This window comes from Excalfactoria chinensis, chromosome Z (assembly GCF_039878825.1).
Source record: "Excalfactoria chinensis isolate bCotChi1 chromosome Z, bCotChi1.hap2, whole genome shotgun sequence".
NCBI lineage: Eukaryota > Metazoa > Chordata > Aves > Galliformes > Phasianidae > Excalfactoria > Excalfactoria chinensis.
In genome coordinates this window covers 53,461,236-53,483,656 of record NC_092857.1, presented here as the reverse complement: position 1 = coordinate 53,483,656, position 22,421 = coordinate 53,461,236, and the positions used below count along the sequence as shown (strand labels likewise).

The following is a 22,421-nucleotide window of genomic DNA, read 5'->3' as shown; positions in this document are numbered from 1 at the left end:
ATCTCTGCTCGCATTTCCTCACCTTCCAAAAAGCCTTGCAACATCTGATATGTGACAACAAAGGCATTAACTTTAAAAACCTCTCTTTCACCACAGTAGTGGATAGCAACAAATGAAAAATAGAAATGTATGAAATACAAGGGGAAAGGACCTCCTGGGTCAATTAAATTCAGACTCCTTTCATTGCAGGTATCAAACATCATATGCTTTATACTAAATTTATGTAGCTTAACCTGAAAATTAAATGGCTTCGGGACATTGCTGTTTCTTTTGGAAAGATACTGCAGCATCTCATTTTGCTGGTTCTAGTGCATGTTTATCCATGGTCAGTTTATAACTCTTAGTTCCAAAGCCAACATTTTAGTTGGGTTTAAATAGCTCTTTCATTCCCAGACATTTCCAACCTCTTTTCTCCAATGTATTAACACAGATAAATCACATTCTTTTCAAGGCTTTGTTTTTTTCTAGGCTAAACAACACAAATTCTTCTAAATGATTCTCCTAAGACAGGCTTCTCCCAGTTGCAGTTGGATTAGATGATCTCTGAAGGTCCCTTCTCACTGAACTATTCCAATCACCAAAAAATAATAATAAAAATAAAAATAAAAATAATAATAGTAATAATAATAATAATAATAATAAACACCTTGTTGCACAGTGCCCATTTCAGCTAAGAGTATCACCCAGACAGAACTTAAAACTCTCTTTATTTCCTTTATGCCCATTAGCAACTCACAGTAATCCTATGGTCAAGTGAAACATTCATTTCTTTCTCTTCCTCAGTCATTTCCAACTAACAAGCCACAAGCTTCTGACACAGAATTATCTTATCCTTACTCCCTAAGTACATGACCTTATACTTTGCACCAATAAATTTCATCCTGTTTCTGCTATATCAGTCCTCAAGGCCCTCTGGTTTTCTGTGCAGGAATTTCTTCTTTTTTTCCTATATTGATGAAGCCTCCAGATTTTCTTTGCCATCAGCAAATTTATTTAACCCACTCCTACTTCCTGTACTATAATTACTAGTTAAAAATGTTAGATCTGTCCACAGACTAGTGTTTGTAGTATTATCACTCACTTTCATCTTCCTCTATGCTTTTAATAAAAAATGTTTTACTGAACTATAAACAGATTAGAAGGAATATTTTCCTTTCTCCAACTAATGAGCTGTTTTGCCAAATAATGTCACTTTCCAGTATGTCCATCTTCCATAAATCCATCTTGTACTCCATTCTACACTCTTTTTCAGCGGTCATATATTTATTCTTTAGGACCTTATTAGAAAATACTGAATACTACTGATTTCAGGCTTAGAAGGCCACAGCTTTCACTTTTCAAATTAAAAATAAAAATTCTTTCCTTTTTCTTCCTTTCTTTCAACTTTCCCACAAGACACACATTCAACAAAAATTTTAGTGTGTGGAAGATATTTGTTGCTTTCTGCCTTGCCATCTTCTCTCAAATGTTGCTTTCTCTCCATCAAAGCAATTTCTACATACAATCGCATTCTTACTAGCAATCCGCCTCCTCCAAAACAGACTATACTGAAAATGAGAATTTGTTTTCATTTATTCAGAGAGTAAAATACAGTCTTCTCTTCAATCTTTTCATCAGGCTTGCTTCTCTTTCTTTCTTTCTATCCAGTAGGCATAAAGAACCATTTGACATTCATCTTAGCAAAATTTCAGACCTATTTTCAAAGTGTAATAAAGGTTCACTTTATGGAAACTCTTATTTTACATCTAAAACCTAGAAACTAGTTGTTTCATTCTCCTTCTAACCTTATTTAACAGCAGAGTTTCAGACTACTCTGTATTTTCAATTCAAGGGTAGCAAAAGCGTGTTTCAGCTACAATGATTAAATATATTCAATAAGCTACAGTTTGACCTTTTGTAGTCAATAAACTTAAGCTAGGCAAACAACTTAAGTGTATTTTAATCAGAATGAAATCATGATACAACCAATCAAACTTGTTTTCTAAGGCCAGCTATTTAGTAATTCCTAATAAATACTAAAACCAAATCTGAAAGTGTTTTAGGTTTTTCTCATTTAAAACCTAACTGCTACAAAAAATCCACTAATTGTTACATCCAGAAGCCTCTTATCATCTTTATAAATAACAACTGAGTAATAATTAAGTTTAATAATGCCATAATTATGAACAAATCATTTGCAACAGACAGCAGCTTGCTTTCAAACTTTGTTACTGTCATGGTGAAAACTTCTTTTTCAATTAACAGCTGAAACAAGTTGTAAAACTTCCAGAATTGATTTCTAGTTCCACAATATCTTTCCTTACCTATTTTTGGAGAGAGGCTGCAGAATCTTTCTGGTTTCTTCCAAAACACTAAAGATGTGTTTGCTACTTATCTACCACTATGAAGAACAGTCAAGACAAACATTATCTACTAAACTGCACCAAAAGGAAAAATGAAAAATGAGACAAAAAGGATTACACATTCCGTGAATCTTACTCTGAAATGAACAGGAGTACAACACCGTACGGAATCCAAATACCAAAGGTATGAACAGATGGAAACTATTCAGTGCATGCAGCCACTTTATTGTTCGGTTTCCCAGCATTGTCAGTGTAAATCACCTGTTCTGTCAGAAATCATCTTCAGAACTTCCGCAGAGACATAGCTCAGGTACCAAAAACAACATAGGCACACACATTACTATGATACTCTGCTTAGAACAACATAATATCCTATCTCTCTATGATGTTAATTACGCCTAACAAAGCAACATATAAGGGCTAATCTGCTTCCAGAAGAAAGCACTTACAACTCCTTCAACAACAGCAAAACTGAAGGTCCCTTAAAAAACAGCTTATAACCCAAGTTATTTTCTGGTAAAAGCCACATGTCAGAAATATTAGAAAAAGTCTTTATCTTTTTATCACTTCTCTGTTATTTAAAAGATACCACAAATAATTACAAACTTCGTAGGTGTAGTGGGAGTACACATTTCCAGTCTAACTGCCTATTTCAATGATTTTTATAATAGCTAATCAGTGCTTTGAATTCCTAGCATCTTATTAAAATATTGTTAAAATGCATGTATGTTTTAGAGCCAGATGGACACAACTGTATTTACCCAATAGCCACAGATATTTTTAAATACCTGTTCTTTGGTATTATTAAGTGAAAATTTAAGAGACAGACTAACAGAAGATAAAAGGGAAGAAAAAACACCATTTTGCTCTCCTTTCTACTCTCCTGATGCAGAAAATTACACTGTTCTTAACCTCACTTCTAGCATTCTGAAACTGCTATAAAATTAGTCTCCAATGACTAGAATAAACCCATGCCCTTCCCTACCAAAGTACTGCACCAGCTCCACTCCCTCCTACTCATAACTCTTGTTTATATTCATCCACTCACTCCTTCTAAGTATATCTACACATTTTTAGTAAGTTCAGTTCAAAGTGTAAGTGCTCATTCCTTAATAATTATGATTTTAAAATTTGCTAGGCACTTGGTTTTGATTTGCTTTAGTACATCGTTATATTACCCATGTAAGGTTATTAAATGTTCCTCAGTCACTAAAGAAAACTGAATGTGTTTGTTAACTGTGTACTGTTTACACCTGTAAACAGCACTGTCCTTTAAGAGGGACTTAACATGTGTAAGGGACCATCTCACCTCAGAAAGATCTCTAGTCAATACTGAGAAATGATATACCACTCACTGGAACACCTACGACACAACTAGCTGCCAACACATTAGATACTTGGAAAACTGGTGCTCGCACATAGATAGGAGCCTGCTGATAAACGGCTGTCGTTGAAAAACAACAGGTAGAAGCTAATTCTCAAATATGCAGCTTACAACAGCACCAGCAGGCAAAATCTGAAATTACCAGCTAGATAAAACACCAAGGACACCTTCCAGGAAAAAATAAGTGTATCAGATTACAACAGGGATTTCAACTGAAGATAATAAAGTGCATTAACTAAAAGACATCAATAAACCCCTCTCATGTTATTTTTCTGTTTCTTCCTTTTAACCAATATTCTCATCACAGTAGCATCAGAGCAGTTTTCAGAAAGCCTTTTTACAGAAGAGCATTAAAGTAACTATTCTAAGAGGTATTTCTAGAGATAGACTTGAAATAAAGTTCTGTAGCAAGGTGCTGCTACTGCAGCAGCAAAATATCTTTTTCATGCAGAGACAAAGAAAACACATAATAACAGTAGAGGGGGTGAAAAACCTGGAGAAATACATTGAACAGTAAATGAAGTCTAATACTAAAGATCTGATCACAGTGGTAAAAAGCACTTTGTCTAGTTTAATGGCAGCCAGGTTGCTCTGGATGCCTAGGGAACATAGGGACCTAAGAATTTAGCCTAGCTACAGTGTTTGAAAACATGGTTTAGAAATGCATTGACCTCATTGGTAAGTGTGTGATTCAGTTTGATTCAGAAAGTTGGGTATTACCAAGCTTTGCATGTCCAACCACTAAGTCTATTGTTACATGCGAAGCAGATTCAGATACAGTTCACAGGAAGGTGAGTCTTTGCACTAGTTTCAGCAAAACCTGTAAAGGACTTCAGCACATTTTCAGTCTGCTATAGTTACCACTGTCCATGCAATGGTATCATTAAAAAATTATGAAATCAAACAGAGAAAAAAAATACCCAAACATTAAAAAAGATAGAGAAAGCAAGTATTTCCCATACTGAACTGAGGAAAAATAAAATAAAATAATAGAATAAAAATCCAGTTCACAATAAATGGTCATATTCAAAAGGAAGATAAGTATGAAAGAGACCCAGCACTACACAGTGTCTGTGCTGTAAGTCCAATGTTTTCCCCAGAAGCCTGAGGACTTGTTGCAAATATGAAGAAATTGCTATTAAGGCCCAATACAACCTCTGGGATTTAAGCACAGGTACTGAATTTACAATGTGTGGAAACTTAGTAGTTGGGACCATGCTTGTCCAGAAATTTAGGTCAAATTAACCAATCCCAGGTATCTATACAACATGGGATCAAAAATGCTACAGGAAAGGCTTGGCACAGGTTTGCTTTTCTCAGACATTCAAATCTGCCATTCATGGGGACAAGGATGGCACCACTGAAAGCATGGCAGGCTTCCCTGAAAAATGTAATGGCTTAATATTCATATGCTCTGCACATTGCCACAGGGCTACAGGACTGCCCAAGAGGAATATCACTTCATCCACAGTTAGTCAATGTACTTTCTGTCTCTGTTTTCTCCAAGCATACCTACTTGAGGAAAGCAACTGAAATAGCAAAAAAAAAAAAAAAAAAATCCAGCAAAGCAAAACAGCAACTACTTGTCAATCTAGCTCCTTAATCAACTCATGTTTGTTTTCCCATATTGCATCAAATCCACATGACAAAACATTTTGAAGTTGCTCATCAAGTTGCTTATTAAATGTTTTACAATCATAATTATCTTGAATTATTTTTCAGTGTTTCCTCTGATTGACTTTTCTTTCCGTCAGATTTGAATCTTGTGGTCAACTGATTTGTGGGTCTAAGGAAGGGCAAGGCTGGGACATTCACAAGGTCTATCTCATATGGATTTCCCAGCACACCACACAATGCAAGTTATGTTCTCTGTCTTCCACTCAGCCACTGATTTTCACAAAATTTGCAGGAGCTTAATTATATTTCAGTACATCCACCTTGCTCGAATGTGGTTAACATCACTCCACTGATGAAATGAAAATGAAAATGAAAATAAAAATAAAAATAAAAATAAAAATAAAAATAAAAATAAAAATAAAAATAAAAATAAAAATAAAAATAAAAATAAAAATAAAAATAAAAATAAAAATAAAAATAAAAATAAAAATAAAAATAAAAATAAAAATAAAAATCCATAGGGACCTAAATAAGCATTGGAGAAAATCAAAATAGATCTTCCAATACAACTGAAGAAAGAGTTGTTATACCTTGCTAACCCCAGATCTGCCAGACCTCCTGGATTCTCATCTTCACAATGTTTAATGTTTTTCCTAGAATTCTGTGCAGTTACAGTTTTCTCAGAAACTTGAACAATTATGGTTTACATAGAAATCATGTCTTCAATTTTAAGTGACAAATATGTTTCTGGTCTTTCAAAGTACAGGAGGAAAAGAAAAATAACAAAAACCAAGCTATGTGAACACTACACATCCAACAACTGACAGCAAATAAAATATTTTAAAAAATGAAAACTCACACAAGTTACTACCATTAACAGTATTTAAACAGCTGTAGTTTTTAATATTTATTTTAGAAAACAAAATAGTTCTACCTAATGTCACACTACAGTACCAAAGTGTTGACTGCATTATCTCTACTGTTCTTTAACTGTATTTCTACATCTTCTCTACTGTGAGTAATCATGTTTCTTTGACTTCCTACAGCAGAAAGAAAACAGTTTCTTAGCATTTGTGTTTTTTTTTTTCCCAGCAGTCCTTGCTGGACTGTTAAAACTCCTTTAGCATCCATTAAAACAGATGCTGTGAAACAACTGAAGCACAAGACCCCTGGAAAACAGGTATTTAAATAACATTCTATGCATCCTGTATGGGATTTAGGAATTCATACGTGAAGCTTCTTCTTGTCTGTGTTTATTTCTGCAAATGTATAACACCACTCAGGACAGCTAACCATATCTTACTTTACCTCCTAAATCTTGGGTAAGACTCTTTCATTCAGAAATTTTCAGAAATAAGCAGGTTTATATTTAAGCACCTATGTGGGATGACTTTCCAAAGAACTACATATTAGGAAGATTCCACTACAAACAGCTGAAGGACTCACCGCTGCTGAGTATTAGGTCAGTTGAGAAACCCTCACCTAGCTTCTAGAGTTACTCAAATTCTTTTGGTTCAGATACAAAAAAGATAATTAGTAATTTTTAATAATTCTTTTTCACACTCCTCAATTCCAACGTGATCAATACTATCTACAAACATTCCAGAAGCGAGGATTTGACTGGATAGCACATAAAGGATGAAAAACTAAGATTTTATGAGCAGAAGATGGAATTCCATTGGCTTAAGTTAGACATTTAATTCCAATTTTCTCCACATTTTGTTAAGTAGTCCTCATAAAGAGCTTGTGTTTTAACTTAGATGGTGAAGAAATAATTGAAGGGAGACACAAGTTGTTTCTAGAAACCTAACTACTACCTGAACTCAAGCAGACAAGATCTCAATTTGGTGACTCTCAAGGGCACATACTAGTCTTCACTGATTAGATGTGAGCTTAGGTTCTTACTTTGGAGGACTACTTTAATAGGCATAAATTGTACATAAGAGATGTTTAGTGGCTGTACTTGTACCAACAAGTGACCCAGGTGGGAAAAGAACCCAACACAGACAGTATTTGCAGCTCCAAGACTTACATCACAAGTTCATTGTGGTGGAATGAAAAATATACAGTATGGTCCCTTCAGATCATTATTGTAGGAAATCAACCAAAGAATAGTTACCTACAGCCCGGCTTTACCATCCTAGTATCCATTGGAGCTATGCTTCCATCCAAAATGGATCAATATCAAGGGCATAAATGAAGCCCAAAGCACAAACCGCACTTTATACAAACTTTCACATTTGTTTCAGTTATTTTGAAATCTTGTAGCACAGCAGCTGATGTTTGAAATGGCAATCCACAACTTCTCAGCATACTACGCATAATAATGAATTGTAAAGAGTGGCTAAGATACGAATATTTTAAAACTCTGGGAAGAACAAACCTTAAAGAAGCCTTCACAAGTGCATCTATTGCTTGAACTGTGACGCCGTATATCTACATCCAGTTTATACCTTAGCAAAGTTCTTCTGCAGTACCATCAAGAGTACAGCTTAGGTCTTTAAACCTCTCATTAGCTGTAATACAAAATGCATTTCACTTCGCTGAAACTTCTGCTTTCCATGAAATAGTGATTTTCTTCTCCCACAAGTAACCCATCAACAGGAGATGAACATCAATGACATTCTAGCACCTACAAACCAGTCCTTTTCCACATGGGTTTTCCAGTCTCATAGACAGCCAGAAGGGGAAGCCAGGAAAGGCTGGCATTTCATCAGCACCACGGTATGCAAGGCATACAACACACAAGACGAGCTCCATGAACAACTACGGTTAAATCATTACAAAGTTCTACCATCAAAAACTTCTGAAGTTCCATGCATGCAAAAGTGAAAGTTTCCCACGTAGTCTCAATCCAGCCCCTTGTTCATGCCTTCTGAAAGCAAGACAAGATTTACATACACGTTATTATACAGCATTTAATTATAATGGGCAGAACAGAAAGAATTCCTACCAGAACTTTCAAAAGAACAGCCAGCAAGTTCACCTACCTGCTCACTGCTGCAGGATGTTCAGGAGAGGTAATAGCTAACCTGGCACCCTTGCTATGAACTCATCACCAAAGATACTGGCCAGATGAACATCATTATTTCAGGTGTTCGGGAATGATCAAGAGCTGGACTCCTTTAACTGGTTTGTGCTGACAAATTACACGTCACCTACCCCCTGTCTCCTGTTCTGGCAAGATGTAAGCACACTAATCTTGAATTTCCTCCTAACAGAACTCCACTTCAATTAAGAAAGCGACAAACACTAACGCTGACAGAAAGCTGAGACATAGTTACCCCAGACGTTCCTCATGAGGACCTAAAGACTCTTCTGTAGTAGAGCAAGGAAACTGGCAACTCCAATATTGCTCCATGTTAGGAACCAATAAAAGGAAATAAGGAAAAATATTTCAAAACAAAGCCATCTACTTTTGTAACTGGGATTGAAATAAGTCAGTTCCAGGGCTTCCCCAGCTTTTAGTTCAAAAAACTGCACATTCCTCACAGAACAACACCTTCCAGTAGCCATTTCACATCCTGAACATCAACCAGCCCAGATGTGACAAGGAAAACAACTAAAGGGAGCCTAAGAAAGAAGGCTAGGATGTTAGCTGACACAAGCCAGGAAATTTAAAACAAAAATTGAAATTTCAGTCTAAGACAGACATCTTGGCACAGAAAATGCATGATTTTCCTTTGAGCATTGTCAGTCAAGATCCTCACTCCTGAGAGTGCACCTTCACAGTACATTCCAAATACATACAACATGCAGAGATGCTTTAAAATTTGATGATATTTGCATTTGGACTGACAACTTCTCATAATACATTTGACACCGAGCACTTCAGGAACAAAGAACTGAGCTGATTTCAACTCAAGTCTTTTCCAAAGAATAACGGGCAGCTACACATGAATGAATAAGTGAACAGTTTGCTACAGTAATGAATGCCTCTGAAAACAGCAAGTTTGCAGGCACCAGATGGAAGAAGAACATTACTGCAATTCCTGCATTCCATTGTGCAACAGCCAACAGAGCCGTTAACGCTTTCTGGTGATTTCTAAGCTTTTTAATGTGTTTTCTTTTGAAGGTGATTTTTTGTTCCCTGTCAGCCTGCAAGCTAAGCTAGGTTCAGCTGTCTTGGAAAGAAATTTTATTGGCAAGATATCAAATAAGGAGAAGTCGAAAATACGGATAAAAATAAATACCACTAATCATATTACAAAGCTTGCTACATTGACACGAAGCTAAAGTTATAAAATACAACCTATTACCTATGTCATGAGTTTTCCACCTCCTATAAGAAGATACAGCTTTCTCTCTTCTGCGCTAGAAGGGTCTTTATCACCGAAATGTCTATCTCATGGTTGTGAGTAGTCTTCACACTTTCTTTTTTATTAGAAAGCAAATGTGTATTTTATTAAGCGTACGACACTGTCTTCTCCTGAATTCAGAACAAAACGGTAAAAACTGTTCCAGTGCAATTCAGAGTAGCTATTTTGACAGATATCACCGCAGATCATCAAGAGAAAGTTTCTCACCAATAGACACCAGTTTACACTCCACAGTGCATTTTCCCATCCTCAAACATATATGATCACTTAAACAATGCTCCTTTTGCTTGGAATGTACAAATGAGAATGTCTCATTTAAATTGTCAGTAAACATGTCTAAGCACTGTCTGAACTAGTCTCTGGCAAACCAGGGCAGAAAAATTACACAACATTAGCAAGCTGAACTCAAGTAAAAAAAAATACCTGCTGTTATTAAAGATCTACTGTCTTATTCATTCAGGAAAACATCTGTGTCTCATAGAAATTCACCAAATGAAATTCATTCCTTCTGTGAAGTGAAATCATTATTTTGAAATCAGGCCACTCATAGTTACCATCAGTACCACATTTTAACATTCTGCCTTGTTAGACAAATTGACCACCAGCCCTGTTCAGAACCTTATTTCCACAGCGACATTCTTACAGAACACTTCTTAATGCTATCCAACCATATGTGCCACGGCTTGAAATTAAGGTCTTCAAAATGCTACTCACAATACAGGCAGCTCTCACAGTATCCTATACATCCTATACTGTAACCCAACTCAATACACAGTCCTGTATCCATTATTCTCAGTATTCGTGTTCCTGCAAGCCACCTTATCTTTACTTTCATAAAGCCAAATTATTCCAATACACAATTGTTTTTTTTAGGAATACAGAGATTTTAATCTTTTCATTGTATTTAATATTGCCAGAGCCAATATATGTTTTTTGAGCATATCCTTTTACATTGTGCATATCTCAATGATAAATCAGTTCTGAAGAACTACTGACAAGTCTTACCATTAATTCTACTCAACTTTAAGGTGCGTAGTTTTCATTTTTTAAATTCACACAATTAAGAAATACAACAAGGTGTTAGAGTAAAATTGAGAGTAACAAATATGTGTCTTCTACACACTCTAGTGAGCTTTTAACCACACATCTGTTCCTATTAATGAGCTGCACTGAGTAAAAACAGTACAGTGTCATGCCTCCTACAACTACTGAACAATTCTGACAGCTTAGATGGGGAAGTGTTTGCTATCTGCTCATACAATACAAAATATCATAGTATTCTAACAATACATTCCTCCAATATTTCCATTCCCATTATCCCTAAGAATAGAAATATTCAGAAAATGAATGCCTCAGCATTGCTATGAGTAAACGTTTTCCTACTGAGCCAAGACTGCTCTTCTTAAGTCAGAAGACCTTGGTCTAGAATTTTCTTCTCTGGATTTGAAAAAAAATTAGCCAAATAACATTCTCAGAACCACTTTTTAGAAGACATCAAACAATGCACTAAAGTCAGCAAAATGACAATACTTCTTTTTAATACCTATAAACCACTATCATGGGGCCAAACAAAGGAGCTTATAAAAAGTTTCACGAGTTGTATCACTAGTCTGCCGAAGTCGAGGCTCTGGGAAAACCATAATCAGTGACTAGTCTCAATGCATGCTTCATTTACTTATTGCAAAAGCAAGACATTCTGCAGGGATTAAGGCATGTCTTCAACTACTGTAACTCTAAGTGAACTGTCACATTCACTTAGCAAAGCTGAATTAGAAATATTTGTTCAGTGTTTGACACAAAATTTATTTGCCAATATTGTCAATTTCAAATACTAAGATAGCACATACAATGTTGAAACCACTTTTGCATCTAAAGTAAAAAGAAATTACTTTTGGAGGTCACACAGTGTGCTTCTTCAGCTCTCCCAAAAGCTTGGTAATTAGTTTGTATTTGTATCAGTTCTAAGGTTTGTAAAAACTTATGCATATTCCAGCGGATAAATCAGAACAGCAATCAAAGACCATTTAAGATAAAGATTACTGTCTCATCGTGCACAATGATAGCCAAGCCAACAACAAGTTATCAAAGCTCTCAAAAACTAAGACAAACTACTTTTAAAAAGATCTACCTGGATACCAAAGCGACATGCTGAAAGTGATCTGCCAAGCTGTGGGGCCAGGGGGGAGAGAAAACTCCCCATGCCGCTAGAACTCGGTAAAAGAAGAATGTAGCTGATTTCCATGAAGACTGAGACATTGCACCAATAAAGGAATCCTGAAGCAGGATACAGCCTAGACCCAAATGACTTCTGTCACAATGGCACTTCTTCATAATTGAGATTCTCCAGATCAAGGAAAGGGAGTATGCTCGATATCAAAGTTTCTTCCAGACTTGATATTTCTAAACAATGTCATTCTTTTGCCAAACATTCTCACCTAAAACACAGTTAATAAAAACCACACCCCATTTTTTTCTTGTGGTTTAATAAGAAACAATTCAATCTTCAGATTAATATGTCTTTAAACACAATCACAAGGATCTTTGCTGCATTGTGCAGCACACTTTAGATCTACTCAAAATAAGTGGTCTCTTGATTTATTTATTTTTTAATTGGCTTCCATCAACAATTTGGATTTTCTGTTTGTGAGCTAGCATTTTAGAAGGCGTGCTGTATAAATAATAGATAATGAAGCTCTAAGGGAATTTGGGTGACTGAGCCAATCACTGGCCTGGCTGATAAAGAATTATGGGTCACAGCCATGTACTGTGGAAAAATTAAGGCTGCCTAGCAGCATTTTGGGCAGCAACACCAAAAGAAGAGCTGGTTCCGCAGAAACCCAGTGGAATATAAATAGGACACCCTGCATGCTGAGAGAAGTCTGAGTAGTTCTGAGTTGAACCAAAACAAGAATTTTTCCTTCCTATCAAGGTTATCAAACATTCTTCCATTGGGTTTTCAAGAAAAAATACACTGGGTTGAGCACATACACCATGATTTACTCCCTCCCTAGAACAAGCGGGACACTATGGGAAAGACCATGTTGTAAACTCACCTATTTCTGAGGCAGCTGCACTGCTCTTAAGCTGTGATCATTCATTACAAAATGATATTTTACATGAGTATGTAATACTTGATTTTCTTCCTTTGCTAAGAACGTTTTATTATCTTCTCCAGTGAGTGCTGGATTTCATTAAATGTATTTACATTTTTCTCCTTAAGTACTTTTCCTGGGTTTTCACTTCACATTTTTTAACCATCGAACAAACACTGTGGCGATGCCAATGTTTACACTGAGTTCATCTTATTTACTTTTGCACACAAAAGGAGTTGTTCTTAATTCTAAAAATACTGGATTTGTTTGGAAAAAAAAAAAAAAAAAAAAAATTACTAATCTCTAAGATTTATAATTTTCTGGTTGTAATAAACTGAACACCACAGCTGAACAGCAAATCACATAGTAACAAGAAGTGCAAGAAAAATGTCAGACTCATTCAAACATCCTCTATCAGGCAAAACTTCACTTACACTATTGAACATTTGCCAGCAAAGGTAAAGTTGATGTAAAAATAAATATATAATTTAATCAACACATTTGCGAATCTCAGTGCTCATTTTCCAAAGGCAACATCAGGTATTAAGAGACCTTCAACATTCCCAACCTGCCTACTCCCACATAAAGTAGCAATGGCTGTAACTTCAGAAACAGTTCCAGGCTGACTCACTACTTCTGCAATACCCAGAAGAGCTGAGACAAACCACACACAGAGAATTATGACTCCAAGTTATTGCTTCCCTTGAGCTATTTGAATAATAAACAAAAAGAATGCATAAAGTGAATCCAGATTTTCCTATTTTACTCTTTCAGAATATAAGCTCTTCAAGGCATGTGAACTATCCTGATTTGAGTTCTTGTACAGGATTGTTCACCTTGTCAACAATTCATGTAATAATATATGGTAGTAATTGTTCTGTCCCTGCTTGAGAGGTGCCTATGTATGGTTTAACAAAAGCTGGAGCTCGATGGAGTTGATGGTAAATACTAATACCCAATGTTTCAGTGAAATTCAGACCTACCCAGGCTCATAATAAAACATACAACCCCACAGCTTTTAACTAGTTTCAACCTACTGAGGGGAAAAAAAAAAAAAAAAAAAAAAAAAAAAAGAATGGTAAGAGTCCAAATTCAAAACAGAAGCTACTGCCTCAGCCAAGATACCAATGCCACAGTATCTCTCAAAAATCAAGCCCAGGTTAAGTTCTTCAAAACTATTCTTTTCCCTGCACAGCTGGTTATCATTGCATCTAATCTCGGTGAAGAGCTTGAGATGCACAACCTTTGTGAATCTCAGCTATAAATTTGGTCAGTATAAGACTGTCAGCACAGAAATGTTTAAAGCGATTATTTCTGTATATAAATTAAATTATACAAAAGACGACATGATTCCGTGTTCATTGATACAGATCCTGACAGACCTCCTGGCAGGGCAGATTTGGACATCGATATGGATCAAGGCAGACATAAACTGAATACTGTTGTTGAATCAGCCTGAATACAGTACAGTGGTTACACAAGATTTATGCTGTCTGCAGAAAAACACAGATGACACTAAAATGAGAGAAAGGCAAAAAAAAGTGAATAAAAATCAAACCAGGTCAAAATTGCACCTTGCAACATTCAGATGGTGTGATGTGTTTGTATTGCTTCCATGTTCTGCATTTCACATTATTTTCAGCTCAGATTTATGATCTCTTGTATCCCAAGGACAAGATCCCATCTCACCAGTTAGTCTTGAGCATCCTTCACAAGGTTGGTCAAAAATCAGCATATGTTTACTCACAGTATCATTAGTAGTTTCTGTTTACCAATCTGAGTAAGTATACTACCAGATGTAGACATCGGGTAGGATGTAATTCTTCAAGAAAAGGAGCTAAAGTCCTTTTTCATATTAAACATTCTGAATAAACTAAATTCACAAAAATCAGAGAATAGCTTTTCATAGGAACACTCCTTATCCTTTTCTAGTAAGACAGAAAAAGGAAAGAGAGGGGGTCTGCATTAAACATGGCACCCAGGCACCTGGTTAGATAAATGGCTTGACAACTCAGTTACCAACAAATACACAGAATCTTTCTGAAACTGCTCCAAGTAGGTAATAGCTTTTAAGCTTACCTGTATCCAGACAACTTGCCTTTAAAATGTCAGTGCATCTAGGAATACATAAATCCTTCCATTTATGTTAAACTAAGCTTATTCTAAGTGTCATTTATATATAACAAACAAAATGCAACTCATTACTCTTACAATGCATCTAATTAAAAACAGGGCAGCAGACCCTCTCACAGCTAACAACGTAAGCAGTCCTCATATGAGCTCATGAGCTATTGCCTAGGACAGCAAAGGAATTAGCAAGAGCTCATCTGAGTCCTGCAGATGCCAAAGGCTCACTGACATGCGAAGATAACTGTGAGACAGTTTGAATTCCGGAGGCTTGCCAGTGAGTTGAAGTTATCATCAATTAAGTATTATGTGCACGATAGAACCCTTCAAGTTTAAGAAAATGGAAAACCTGCTTTCTATTAGATAACAATGCCATGTTGCTGCAGTTCAGTACAAAGGTTCCCAAACCTGTCCTCAGTTCCTGCTATATTCTGTTCTGAAATATGTATAAGCTTTACTGTCAAAGCAAAATCTCAGCCTCAGTGAAGTCAACAGCAGAAATGGCTACAGCCTTTAATGAGAGTACATCCATGCTTCATTGTACAAGATACATATCTCAAAATGCAGATTACTACATCGTAGTTAACCATCTAGCTTCCTTGAACATCAATGAAGAAAAATAGGTGCATCCTCTCTCAAAACAGTTTGATTTATAGACAGTAATCACTTCTTTCCGCCTCAGGCTGCAACAGAGATTTAAGTTACAAGCTCTGTATTGCAGATATAGAAAAACAGAAAAAGAAAAAAAGGCCAACACCTTTTTCTTCTTGGTTTCCAGATGCTTTTCAATCTCTTTACCAAAACACAAGACTTGTTAAGTGGAACCTTGCATACAAGGTAATACAGACAGCTGAGAAGACAATATTACAATACATAGTAACTCATTACTCCCTCACTGGAAGACCCCAAATATTTAGATGGCAAAGAATAAGATGGGAATTTTGAAAAGCTAATTGTCCATAACCAATGAGTGGAAATAAATTTTTCAAATAATTTTATCTGTTTTTATGAGGATCCCATGAGATTAATGCTTTTTTGATATTATATCTGATAATTGACTTCTTATTTTAATGAGGTTATTTTGTTCTATACATTTTTTCTACATACTGTATATATTGTAATGTAAAATATAATGATATTTTACTATTTCTTGACAGATTTGAAAACAAACAAAACAGGAACAACTTTGTTACTCTGCAGTTTCAACACAACATTAAAATTCTCTGCTATAATAGGATATACCCACTGAATTATTCAGTGTCATTTCTTCACCTCATTCTACGACAAGGTGACCTGCTTAGTGGATGAAGGTAAGGCTGTCAATGCAGTCTACCTGGACTTCAATAAGGCCTCTGACACTGTCCCCCACAACATCCTCTTGGAGAAGCTGCCTGCCCATCGTTTGGATGGGCATACGCTCTGCTGGGTTAAACACTGGCTGCATGGCCAGGCCTGAAGTGTTGTGGTCAATGGAGTTGAATCCAATTGGCGGCTGGTCAAGAGCGGTATTCCCCAGGGCTCGGTTCTGGGGCCACTTCTATTTAACATCTTTATTAACGATCTTGATGAGGGTATTGAGAGCAGCCTCAGTAAGTTTGCAGACTATACCAACTTGGGAAGGAGTGTTGGTCTGCCTGAAGTGGGAAAGGCACTGCAGAGGGACCTGGATAGACTGGATCAATGGGCTAAGGCAAACTGTATGAGTTTCCATAGGTTTGGCTGTGGTTGGACTTGATGATCTTGAAGGTCTTTTCCAACCTGACCAATTCTATGATTCTACGATTTGTTGATGTGCCTTCTAGTTCAACTATTTAAATAGGAGTTCTATCCTCATTCTGGATGGCTTTCCCCTATTTCTATCCAGCTTCAAAATTTTGTCTTGGCATTTTCCTGATTTTCACCTACCAAAACCAGTGTTCCATTCATGATCTCTGAAACAGATTCCCAAGAAAACTATAAAGGAGACTGCCGTGACTTTTAAGCCATGCCATATACCACAGTACATTTTTTGCTCTTTCTGTCAACACTTTTTGTTCTTAACAATGGATACTGATTACAATGACTTTAGTTTCCTAGTTTTCCCTTTTTGACTGCGCCTAATTAACTATCTCACATAAAACTTCCTCCAAGATACCTTGAAGGAAAAGATCATACTAATGACAAATGAAAATAACTCAGTAGGACACAAACAGCAATGATACAATACAGTAAATATATAGATCACAACGGTAATTCTGAAATTTGAAATTCTGAAATAAGAGTCTATCAGCCAGTGACAGACATTCTGCAAAATAAGTTCAAATTCCTACTTAGATATCATTTAGCTTTCAAATATATAAAAAATAAGTTTTCTAAAATTTTCTAAGAAAAAGCTATGATAAATACTGAATACACAATCAACAAAGGACTTCCCAAGATCACCACTTCAGTTAAGCTTCACTCATCAGAATCTCTTTCAATAAAATACTGTACAAGGCTGTGTAAACTCTGCAATGCCACACAATTAATGAGCACAATGTTTATCTTTACAAAAATACAACCTATTTAATAATAGACTGTTATTGGAACAGGACTTGGAGAGTCTACATTTGTGGAAAAACATGTTTTTTCGTATATGCACCAGTTTCATAGAATCACAGAATGCTTTCAGTTGAAAGGGTCCTTTAAGATCATGTAGTTCCAACACCCCTGCTACAGGCAGAGACATCTCCCTCTAGACTAGGTTGCTCACAGCCCCATCCAGCCTGGCCTTTAATGCTTTCAGGGAGGGGGAATCCATAACCTCACCAGGCAACCTGTTCCAGTGTCTCACCAGCCTCACAATAAAATATTTCTTCCTAATATCTAGTCTAACCTATACTCTACCCAATTTAAAACCACAACCCCTTACACTGTCACCACTTGCCCAGATAAACAGCCCCTCCCCAGCTTTTCTGTAGGCATCCCCTTCAGGTACTGTACTGGAAGGCTGCTTCAAAGCCCCATCAGAGCCTTCTCTTCCCCAGGCTGAACAGCCTCAGCTCTCTTACCCTGTCCTCATAGAGAAAGTGTCCCAGCCTTCTGATAATCTTCATGGCCCTCCTCTGGACCCACTTCAACTTCTTCACTTGCCTGGACCACATCAAGTAAAGAGGAATCATCTTGGGCCGCATATACATAAGCTACTCCAGAAATAATGCCTCCTATTTAATTTTATGGAAACTACTAAAGATACGAAGAGCACAATAACACTATTTCATAGAACGCATTTGCAGCTACAAAACAACATTTTCAATCACAGTCACTATGATTAGATGTGAATTTTCACCAGCAACAAACAAGACCCTGCATGCTGTGCTCACAAAAATCTGCACAAGCATAGGTGACACACTGTTACAGTCACTGCTGCAGAAAAACACCACCCACTGCCTCACTGTGCTCACATTCACTGCTGGTTTCCACAAACATCCCGCAGGCATCAGTGAATATCAAACAGTGCCATTTTTTCCCCATGGAGCAATTCAACAACACACTTTTGTTCCATATTCACTTCCATGTCAGATACCATTCTGTCAGACTGCCCCTCTGTTGCCACCTGTTGTCATACTGCATCAAAACGTAATGGAGTGCCATAACACAAATATCCACCTTTGATATCATGGGCCAACATCCTAAAACAGGAGCCATGACTTTCAGCTTCTGTAAAATATACAGTATCATTAATGCATGAGTAATGAAATAATTTAATTTTTAGTATTTTTCTTAAAACATTTTTTAAAAAGAGGAACAAAACCGTAAGACTGGAGGGCTATTTGACCTTGTTTTTGTTAAACGAATGCATCACCTCGGTTTGATGTCAGTAGTTTAAATTCTTAGTGATGCCTCAAGGTGTTCATCACGTTTTCAGTGACATTTTACTTTCCATGTACGTCATCCTTGACAATTTTTCACACACATGCACACTGCCAAAAAGCAGTGACACGAATAAGATGTGATTGTCAAGTGAAGGATTTCCCTCTCTGGTAAGAGAGGACCTAACAACCTCTGAAGCACCGGTATTTGGCTTCATTTTAAGAAACACTAACATTTCAAGGAAAACTTAAAATGCTTCTGCTGCATTTGAGATGACTTAAATAATCTGCCCATTGATTTGTACCTATCTAACAAACATAAGGCAGTGATTCAACAGATGATGATCATTCAAAATTGATATCAAATTTGGTGTACTGGCAATGGCGTTGTACCTTTTTCAGCACATCCAAAGAGTTATCTCATCACCAATAGAACACAAGCAATCTGCAATTAAGACTTAGTCCTGTGAAGCCCAGCTGCTCTTCAAGGTACTCTGAGAGACCAAGGTACTCCTTCATCCCTGTACATGCACTCACCAGCCAAACAGAGTGTAAGGATCAGAGTTTTACCTGCCAGCAAAAGTCATCATTAACCTAGCCAGACATTAGCTTTTAATTCTCTTAAAAAACAAACTCTTTGAGAGATCTACCCTTCTTTAAAATACAGTCGAAATCCATGAGTGAACTCAAAAATCACAAGAAACAACTACCTAACAGATGGCATGATTGCTTAGTGGCATTTCCTTCAGAAATCAGGCCAAAAGAATACTTATTTCAGACCCTGTACCACAGTCTCTGTGGGGAAAAAAAGTAAAAAAAAAATAAAAATAAATAAAAAAAAAGTAGTACTAATGAAAAAGTAAAGGAATTGATACAGGAAAAGGTAGCTGGAAAATATGTCAATCTATTCAACAGCTTGTAACATAAGGAATCCATTATTTTCAGTCAATTATAATCCAAAATTTCCTTTGTTTTGTTGTTACCATACACAAGAAGTGAGTTTCCGCTGTTTATATCTTGATTAGTCAATAATCTGAAGGCCTAATATCATACGAGCAAATAATTATTTAAAACAATTCACCCTGTTTAATGAGCAGAATTCATTTTCTAAAAGAAAGAAGTTTATTTCCCTTCAAGAATATGTAATATATTTTCCTTTTCAACACTAGTTTAAAAAAACTGTTCAATATTTTAAGAATTACCAAGAAGTAACAGTAGAAAATAAAAATACACAGCAAGCAGAAAATTTCTACATGCTACTTATTTCTTCAGAGAAAAATCACTTAAACGGTTCAAAAAAAAAAAGACCTTAAGTCTTTTAATGCTAGTGCAAATCAATGTGCAAAAAAAGTATTATCTTTCCATGACAAAAACACGTAGATAGATGATTCTGGACCTTTTCCATTTTCTCCCAAATTTCAGCTCCATATTACCTATACACATTAAAAAGAAGTACTGGGAAAAAAATTAAATACCATTGACCACCAAACATCTGAAATTTTACTGGAAGGACTTAATAATACGTGGTGTTTTTGTTTCAAATCTTGCTCATGTTTTCTTTTATAAACACAGAAGTTTAAAATCGGTACTTACTTCAACATGCGTAAGCAACATTTGTTCAATGCTATCATTTTTCTTCTTGAGATCTGGTGAGATGCTTTTATTTGTTACTTGGAAATGTGTTTTACTGAGATAACCATCACCAAGGTCCTGTGTTCAGAACAAAAAAAAAAAAAAATCTGTAACCAAAATGCAATGTGCTATCACTGTTACAGAAAATAAATAAAGCACGATATATAAGCAGAAGCTCCGAGACTTTTTACAGAAACCAAAGCAGCAATGATTGTGCTGCTTCTCAGAATCTTCTCGCAGACAGTTCATTCTGTTCTCAGTGCTAAAAGAAATCAAAGACCCTAAACATGAAAATAAAACATAGTACAGAATGACTGCCAAAGGACTGGAAGACAGTGCACTAAGGTTTTGAAGAGACAAACAGCCAATAATAACTTGCAGTGCATTCATACCAGTATAAACTTCCAAACCCTCACTAGTTTATTTTAGACCTGTTCACATTCCAACTTTCATAAACTAAAAAAAATAATTAAAAACAACAACAACAAAAAACACCTAACAACCTTTAGAATCTACATGTGTAGAGTCACAACTTGTTCCCTTCTCTTGATTACTTCTGATGGTCAAATCTGAGAGAAAACAGCAATGCTTTTACTTTCTTCCAGTTCTCTTTCTATCACTCTGCTTCCCAGACCTCCTGGCCTACAGTTGCAGAAGGCCCTTCTGCCATTTCAGAGCTGCAGTAGAAGCTCTAAACAGCCTTCCCTCTTTATTAACTATCTGCACACATATAAAAGTTATTTTTTCCAATTCAAAGAATGGAAAAAACCTGATCACTGGAAGAACGTACCCTCTGAAAGAGTGTATGCAACAAAGAACAGTAGTTACATGTTAAGAACGTACTTTTCAAAGGAAACAAATAAATTGAGGCTTTATTAGCTGTTTCATTACATTTTATTTTAGACAAATACAGAAAGCACATGTGCAACATCTGAAGAAAAAGAATTCTATTCAAAACAGTCTCTCTGCCGAATTCATTAATTTAGCATTAGATTGCTCAACAAGGCCACAAATTTAACCGTAACAGGACTCTTTGTTTAATCTATTATTTCTGACACAGTTTGTTTCATGTATTTTTACCTTTAAATCAGCATATGTTTTATTTTGATATATCAGTTCTCTCCTTCCAGTGACACTGCAGAGTCCATACACCTCCAACACATTATACCTATACAAGTACTTTGTTCTTACCAAGTTTCACACCTTGAATAAAACACTAATGCCATTAACATGTATTTTTGCCTGTGAATTTTGAAGCACAAATGCTACGAGCAATTATCTTACTCATCAACAGGATAAACCTGCCAAACTTTGCTGGACGTCCTTATTGTACAACAACTGCATCCCATGCTCTGAAGAACCAAGCATGTGGAGGACAACAAAGATGGAAAAACTGAAGCACATCTTGGTGACATAAATACCACTCCATTCATCCCCAGCACTCTCCAGTCTCTTCTTGTGGAGTTTTCTGTGAATGTCAGTAGGAATAAAGCTGCCTACATTAGTATTTATTGCCCTAAGAGCAGCAAAGAAAGTACTACCACCACCCACAGAGGCAGAATGCCCCAAGGCACAATTATCTTTGCCAGAGAAGATCTGGATACAACACTCATCTCCTTGAACCAGTTTTTCCAGTGAGGAAAAGGAAAGGAGGAGCCAAAGCTATACAGCCTTTGCTCTCCATGATATCTGAATGCCATGAAAAATATCTACAGACAGCAGGAAACATGGAACTATAAGCCTCTGTGCTTGACAGCTGTACATCAGAAGTCAGTAAAGTGGTGTCTGGAAAGAGAAGCATCCTTCCCACTGCACCTCGTAAGACTTCTGCCCCTGCGAATAAATCAATACTGTGGCAAGGATTTTGATCCTCATTAATGTGGAAAAGGAGTATCTTTCTCCTCCAGCTGTCTTGTGAGTATCATAAAAAAACGTGAACTGATACAGACTTTGATATGAATACCCAGATTAACCTAACTGCTATGAAACAAACTTAAAACAGAAATGAAATGATGGGACAGCTGTCAGAGACAAGTCCTAATTACCCATCGCTACTAACACCTGGTGTTACTATTTGC

The 22,421-nt window shown here is 36.4% G+C and overlaps 1 protein-coding gene across 2 annotated transcripts in view; it reads right to left on the bottom strand.

The window, feature by feature from the left end:
* Nucleotides 1–22,421, bottom strand: part of ATG10 (autophagy related 10) — a 79,511-nt gene that overhangs the window by 52,648 nt on the left and 4,442 nt on the right. For both annotated transcript variants that reach the window (XM_072359410.1, XM_072359411.1), the window contains exon 3: nucleotides 20,305–20,421. In XM_072359410.1, coding sequence (XP_072215511.1) covers nucleotides 20,305–20,421 — 117 coding nt within the window. The remainder of the gene's footprint in view (nucleotides 1–20,304; nucleotides 20,422–22,421) is intronic.